This window comes from Micropterus salmoides, unplaced genomic scaffold (assembly GCF_014851395.1).
Source record: "Micropterus salmoides isolate LMB-PRFRI ecotype aquatic unplaced genomic scaffold, ASM1485139v1 Ms_hic_scaffold_16, whole genome shotgun sequence".
Lineage (NCBI taxonomy): Eukaryota > Metazoa > Chordata > Actinopteri > Centrarchiformes > Centrarchidae > Micropterus > Micropterus salmoides.
Genome location: NW_024040707.1, coordinates 9,743,569 through 9,751,441, shown reverse-complemented (window position 1 = coordinate 9,751,441; position 7,873 = coordinate 9,743,569). Strand labels below are relative to the sequence as shown.

The 7,873-nt window shown below is 42.3% G+C and overlaps 1 protein-coding gene across 1 annotated transcript in view; it reads right to left on the bottom strand.

Moving 5' to 3' along the window:
* Nucleotides 1-389: 389 nt before the first annotated feature.
* LOC119906242 (membrane-associated guanylate kinase, WW and PDZ domain-containing protein 1) overlaps nt 390-7,873 on the bottom strand; it is a 35,971-nt gene continuing 28,487 nt past the window's right edge. Inside the window, 5 exon segments of the mRNA XM_038723811.1 lie at nt 390-3,391; nt 4,400-4,538; nt 5,211-5,357; nt 5,488-5,564; nt 5,650-5,850. Coding sequence (XP_038579739.1) covers nt 2,358-3,391; nt 4,400-4,538; nt 5,211-5,357; nt 5,488-5,564; nt 5,650-5,850 — 1,598 coding nt within the window. The 3' untranslated portion in view covers nt 390-2,357.

The following is a 7,873-nucleotide window of genomic DNA, read 5'->3' as shown; positions in this document are numbered from 1 at the left end:
TAGGACACTAATATTAGATGGGACATGTAAAATCCATGTTCTCACAAAAAGCAGGTTTAATAATTGATCTGTGGAAAATGCTCAGATTTTTACCCTCTTGGTGTATCATTTAATTTCCTATTTTTCACCCCATGCACACACCTCACCTCACCGTTTCTGAATATATAGCCTAATTTATGGGGTCTTTAAAATAATCTCAAATCTCTCTCTCTCACACACACACACATATATGCGCACACTCACCTTGATAGCATCAAATCCCATCTCTTCTAAATATGCTATAGCCTATAATTTTGCTGCCATCTGCTGTCCAATACTGTGGCTCTTCTGGTGTTCATAAAAAAGCAATAAAAAAGGAAAGACATGCATGACCACTGAGGAAATTGGTTCAGCAGTTTATTTGGAGTTTTATTAGAATGTGTTTACAGTTCAGCCATAATCCCTCTTAGGAAATGAAAGTCTAAAAAAAGAAAATTAGCAAACATTGTAAAATAAGTCTTACATATAGGCTACCAAGCTACTCTCTTTATGGCCTTTGTTTGGGGAATAAAGTATGTTGGTTTGGTCACTGTATGACCATTTCTGGGCAGCACAGCAATGCAAACAATGGGCAGGGCTCACCAAGCAATTCATTTCAGTTCTGTGGGTTTGTTCAAAATGGGTACAAATGAAGGAATGGCTTCACTTATAGCATCAATCTTTAGATAGTTATGGGCTGGTTACAAACAGCTGTAACAGTCTGCGTCTCGTAATGCTGCCATAAGGAATGATAGGCTACATAACATAGCTTAAACATTTCTAAATAATCTGAAAATGGTGTGAAGTCACTTTGTAGCTTTTCTTCCTAATGGCTTATCTAGAGCAAAATATCTGAAAACCTGAGTATTTCAAAAAAGATAATTTCATAGAAAAATAACATCTCACAGTATCCATTTAGCTAGTTTTTTTTTTCACAACAGAATTTTTAAAAAAGAGAACAAAAAATAAATGATGTGCCATCTAAGACGCAACACTGAGCTCAGATTCTGCGGAAGCTTGTGATTATTATTTTTGTAGACTTACAGTAAGGGCATTTTTTTTGGCATGACTGAAATTACTAAACGGCCCGCCCACCTCTCTCATATTAGAGACCTCAGAGCAAAGGGTTTTCACAGTAAGAAAAATCAGTGGTTAGGATGAAGTGGTTTATGTTACCAAGGCAACTGTACGTGGCACGATGTGCACAGCACTCTCTAGAATCTAGATAGTGGGTTTGTTCTGACCCCACATACACAATATTAACAGTACTTGAAATATGCACACCAGATGCATATTTTTGGCATCTTTTGCTGACTTCTGAAGGAGAGTACAACATATCCACACTCAAGCAGCATATTACAAAACATTCATTTACGAATAGGGCAGATAACAATATAGTTCTTAGTTTGTGTTTACATTTTGAGCCTTCACAAAAGCCACTTTTCACGTAAATTCTCATCACACAATAATAAATATTAGTAGCTTTTGTATATAATATATAGATATACTGCATGTATATATAGATTTATCATGACTTATTACATTACAGTAGAAATCAGGGCCTGGCTCCAGTTAGTATTGTATTTACAATAGGTTATGTCATTTATTTTCCTACAAATATTTACAGAATATAGATTATACACCTGCTGTCAAAGGGGAATTGCATTTTCACAATTAAATATTTTAGGTTCTGTGATATCATTTATAACATTACAAGTCGAGACCACATCAAACAAACAATATCGTACAGACATGTTACACAGTTTCCTCTCAGGCCAGATCAATGTGGCGCAGTGGAAATGGATGGCTGATAGTCTCGGACAGATTGCATTATTATTGCTCAGTATCTTCATGAGGTATAAGTGAGTGCCTGTGCAGTCTTTGCACCATAGGGGGTACTTCTGCTAAAGTAGCTTGAATGCAGAGATGCAGAGACGTGGGTGAGAGATAGGAAGTCAATGTGTTTGATACCTTGTTGTCCTGGAAACATCTTTCACAAATGCTGCAAATGTAAAGAAGAAAGTGAAACATACTGAGGGCTACATGGTCTAAGAAAAAACCCAATGTCTTTGTTGTTCGCCAGCAAAAACAGACATAACCTTACCATGTTGGTGTCATTTACAAGTTAAAATGTGATATCGACATTTAACATCAGCCAGAGGTCTGCTATAAAAAAGGCACAAAGAATATTTCATACTACTGTTGATATCAAAGTGACTGAGAGAAAATGTTGGTAGTGTGGGTAGCTGCAGAAAACAAGTCGAGGTCTAAAATTGTGATACTGACTGAATCTGATACAGTATCGTTCAGTGTCTGCGTGCTCTACTTCCTGCTAAAAGTCAAGAGACAGCGCTTCTTCCTCCTCCCTGTCCTGTCCACCTCCCAGGGTGCCTGTTCCCCTCTACGACCGGAGCCACCCTCTGCTGGCTGGGTATGAGCCAAGGGCCTGGCAGCACCTCGGCCCCACGACCGGCGGCCAGAGAAAGGCCTGAGATGCTGGCAGCAGACACGCTGCTGTCAGAATGGCTGCCTCCAGACTCTGACTCATCGTCCCCCAGTTGCTCTACGGACAGTGTGGAGGTGAGGAAGGAGAAGGGCTTTCTCTGTGACACCGGATCTGTTGCAACACTTGCTAAATGCCTCTCGGCACGCCCGCTCTGTGCATCATCATTTCTCTGATCCTCATTCAGCTCTGTCTCTCTACTTTCACCCCCATCTTCATCCCATGACCTTTCCCACTCCTTCTCTTTCCTCAGTTCCCTGTGGTTTGCTGCTATGCCCCAGTTTTTATCATACGCCACCTCCCAGCTTTGTTTGGGTCTGGGAAGCTTTTGGTTAGGACTTGGAATGGGTAGGAAAACATCCACTTCACTCTCTTCTCTCTCGTCCACCTCTTCCATACTTTCTTCTACCCTTTCCTCAACAGCAGGTACCCCCTGCGTTTCCTCTTGCTCACTCACTTCACTCTCTGCTCTCGCCACCCTCTCCACGCTTCCACTTTTCCTCTCTCTGCCTTTGCTCCTCCCACTATCCCTCTCCGCTTTCCTTCCTCTCACTGTCCTGAGGGCTACTCTGGGTAAACTCTGAGACTCTTTTTTTCTCCTCCTCCTCCTCCTCCTCCTGTCCCTGGCTTCCCCAGACCTCTCTCCTTCCTCAGAGATGGGGCTTTGTAAACCCGAGTGCCCTCCTCCCTCTGAGCCCTGTCTTCTCCTTCTTGTTCCAGTCCCTTTTGCTCTCTCGCTTCCATTCGAAGACCTGCTTCTCCTCTTCTGCTTGGAGCTGTGCCCCTTCCGCCCGGTGGAGTCTACTGCAGCCAAACCCTGCTCCTTGGGGTGATGCAGGGGGGAGGGGGACGTGATTCTGTGCTCATGGCCTAGACACACATTATACGGAGAGAGGAAGAGAAAACAGAGTGAATAGGCAGGTAAAAGAGAGAAGGAACAAAATCTCTGGCAGAGAGCATTATGTAATATGTTATTAAAGAGGTGCATTAAGTCAGCTTGTGTAACAACAGCTGCTTTTCTATTTTAGTGCAACCTTCAGATATACACATCTGTATGCTCCATACATACACACATAATAGTGCAATTCTCTTCCTTAAATGTGCTGTGAAGCTGGCAAAGTTTGTTCAAAATGAAGGTTTGAGGGAAACTAAATTGGGCAAGAAGTCAGTTTAACATTGTAAAGTTCTGCACCATTATTTGAGTTGATAATCAAGATTTTCTTACAATGAGGATGTCCAACACACAGGCTGTAAGGTATCTTTCTCTACAAGTGAAGACAGCAGTGGTGACTGAGTAGAGGAATGTAGAGAGACAGAAAATAGGAGAACTAACAGGAACCATTACCAACCGCGTATTCTCTGTCCGTCCAATGACATAGAAGCAAGGCTCGCCTAGCTTGGAGTTGGTCATACATAGAGACAAACTGGAGAGCTCCACTGAGAGAGAGAGAGAGAGAGAGAGAGAGAGAGAAGGGAAAAGACAAGAAAGGAAGGAGTGGAGCAGAAAGGATGTTTGGAAGAAGAAACAAGGAAAACCAAGACAAGCCAAATCCAGAGGGAAAATGTGGTGTGGGAAAGTTAACAGCAAAAAAGATCAAATGAAGCACAAATGTGGATGGGTTAAAAGGTGGGAAATGCCACAAAAGAAAGAGAAAGAATATGAAGGTAGAAAGTATTTTAGTTAGAATCAGATCAGTCCCACAGAAAAAAAGAAGAAGAAAGGAGATTACACACCCACTACAAATGCATCATATGCTAAAGACATGGGTTTCCCCATCTTACATATTAAATCTATGTATTTCCATGCTTATAATTTCCTCCACCAACACACTGTGGTAACATCCTGAAATATATCTAAATCTTCCTGATGTGTCTCACCATAGTCAGGCACGTAGCCGTTTCCTCTCTTGAGGACCAGGTGGATGCGGTGGCCTCCTCTGCGGATCTGCTCGACCGCCTGGCTATGTGTCATGCCTGCTGTACTGTCCCCATTGATCTCCACGAGCTGGTCGCTGACCTGCAGCACAAACACACCAACACACCATTACTTTAAATATTACTTTATTTATTGTTTTATTAAAATAATGGAATATTCTGTAATATAAATGCATATAGTAACTAAGATAGTTTTTTTTTTTTTATCACAGTAGACATTTTGACTTATCATGGCAAGAAAAGCTGAGGTATTACTTATAACATTAGGTCTGCCCCAGTGTCCCAGTAAGCCATGACAGTGTGACAGTGCTCCAGCATGCACAATACCAGAATCCTGAAACTGAAGCATCTAAATAGAATTTATTTACACATGCACTTGTGATTACTTACTTACATTAAATTATGTACAGCTGAACTAAGGAAATGTCATTAGTTTTGCATGTTTGGGTTAAGTACTGAGCAAGTTACAATTGATCTGATGATGTTGCTCTTTACAAATAATACCATTTTTGTATTTAAAAGTATACAGTATTTCATTACATAAGTAGTTATAAGTATTTTACACAAGTATGATATTAATCAACCCTGCCTTCATCAAATGTCTGTTGGAATATTTGCTGAGAATTATTCAAAAGGAAAGTACACAAGTGTGTACAGCAATAACAACGCTGAGACTACTCAGTGATACTGCAGATATAAATACATTGTAGTAAAAGAGTATAGAGAGTAGTATATGTATATAGACAAGACACACCTGCATTTTTTGGCTCCGGGAGGCTGGCCCCCCCTCCATCAGCCCCAGGACATAGAGGCCCATGTTGTACTCACTGCCCCCTCGGAGGCTGAAGCCAAAGCCTGAATGGCCACGATCTAGATCTACGCTGTAATACCTGGAGTCACGCTGGGTGGCAGAGAGGGTAGGAATGAGGACTGATAATCATCACAGCTGGAAATATAGTATACACTAGCAACGGATAAGGTGAGCTACAGTGCACAAGCCCATACATTATTATTCATGGTGCTGCCCTCACCTTTGGACGTGACCTCTGAGCCTTTCTGCTTCTGTGACCGGGGTCATACTCAGTGGTTTCTGAAAGGCTTGAAGTATCTGTAAAAGTTGATGATTGAAGTTAGATTACAAAGCATTCTGTATATTGTGTGTATGTTTCCTAGATACTTATGTCTGTGCTTACAGGTGCTGGGACGGGGGACAATGGTGAGGCGTAGAGTATTTCCTGCTCGACGAAGGATCTGAGCGAGCTCCCGATGAGGCAGAGTCACCACAGAGCGTCCCTCTACTGCCTCTAATCGATCTCCAGGCCGGATCTGGCCACTCTTGGCCGCTGGGCTGCTCCGACGGACCGTCACAAACCGGTGAGGGAGAAGTGAAGCAGCTGAAAAGAGGACAGAAAAACATTTATTGACTTGTTGCGTGATCACTTGTTGATTAGTTCATACTCACGTAAAGTTGCAGTTGGAACACAAAACGCCATCAAGCCCCAAAACCTTCTTTTTAATGGAATACAGTAAGTAATAAATGGGGTCAGATGTAGATACAATTAAAAACACGCTGATTTATTTTACCAGTGAGTTTGCAAAAATTCCTTAAACGCGCTCTAATTAAGCTTTGGATCGTTTTTGGCAGGATTTACTTTTAAATTACATCCCACAGAAGCCTTCTCTTACACCTCCCCCACTGTCTCCTTGAAAAACCCCCCTCTTCTCCTTCATCTTCCCATCTATCAACCTATCTCTTCTTCCGCTGATACACCGGAAACTGCTTTTCGCTGTTCAACGATTTGTTACGGAACACAAGCTTTCCAGCAAATATCTTCCTGTCCTTAATCTGTCAAACTGCACATAACAACAGCCGTTGAGATATTTACACTTCAGTTTATACAGCGTCAGGGATTCTTATGCTCAGTTCTTCTAAGATCCACAAACTTGCAGTCTGTCTGCATTAGTATGCTGCTAGCATTCAAAACACACACATAAAAACACACACAGCAATATTTACTTCTTTCTGCTGGTACCACAAAATGTCTTTTTTCCTCTGTGTGGGAAAACGCTGGCTGTCTTCTCCTAGCCCCTACAATGCTCAAACACACCATGTAATCACTCTTAGAAAACTAGAATATACATAAGAATGTAGGCGAAGTCACAGATGATGTTCAAGTGCTCATGTATTTTTGTTAGATTCCACTGATCTCTGAATTGAAGTGAGGGTACAATGTGAGGAGGGACAATTAGCTTAATGTATCATGAACTCAATTTGTCTTATCTTCTGTACGAGGAGATCACTCACAATTAAGCTTAACTCTGGTCAATGTCTGAGGTTGATGAGAAAAGTATCAAGCAGCCTAAAAATACATTTGCTTCCATTAATCTCCTGCAGCAACTAAAAAGCTCCTTACAGTTTTTAGCTGGACAGTCTGTCTCTGTCAGTTTAGACTTCTAATTCTATCTTTCAGTCCTCTTTCTTTATCTTAGTAAACTCCCTATTACTCTCTCTCTGACCCCTGTTTGAGGTTATGCTGTGCTTTGGTGACAGCTGGCCCCTCTAGAGTCTTGCCTGTGGCCTTATGTAACCCATCAGGCAGCATAAATATTTTGAGACTCAGCGGAGGTACATAGTCAGTCTATATCCCTCCAGGTTAAAAATAGCATGTTTAAATTGTCCTGCTGAGCGCCACGGCATGATTGTTAACAGATTAAAATTGTTATCATGTGGGCTAGGAATGTCAGATAAAGGTATGTCACACTGGAATGATGGTCCCATTAAATGGTACAGCCTATAATTCACAGTCCAGAGATACATCTCCAATCTGGGCCTAATCTGGGTGACCCAGGCAGAAACAGCAATCAGGTCAAATCAAAGCCAAGGCAGCTTTGCAAATAGTCTTCTTATCATGCATAATACATCGGTCCAACATCTACAGATGCCAAACACATGAACACACATGCAACAGCCATGCTCACTCACGCGCACACAGTACCATTTTGCACACACACACACAAACACAGTGACTCACACGCAGAGGGATTGGGACAGATGTACTTAGCCACACACACACACACACACACACACACGCGCGCGCTTAAACTACACACAGATGCATCCAAATGGACTGCTTTATATTAGTGTCTTTTCCTCTGGCTCTCCATGTTCTCCTGTCCAGTGTAATCTCACTGCAGTATGCCCAGCAGCCAGCCAGCCTCTGACGCGCTGTGCTGATCACCGCTCAGGAGTGGTAGCAGCGTACCTACCCACTATCGTAAATGCCCCTCTGCAGCCCAGATGCATCAGCCGGTAGAGACATCCCCACAGCAGCTTGCAGATGCTTAGAGACCGGAGAGAGCGCTGGTGATCTTTAGCCAGATCATTTATTCGGTAGTGTGCGTGCAGGTTAATTAATT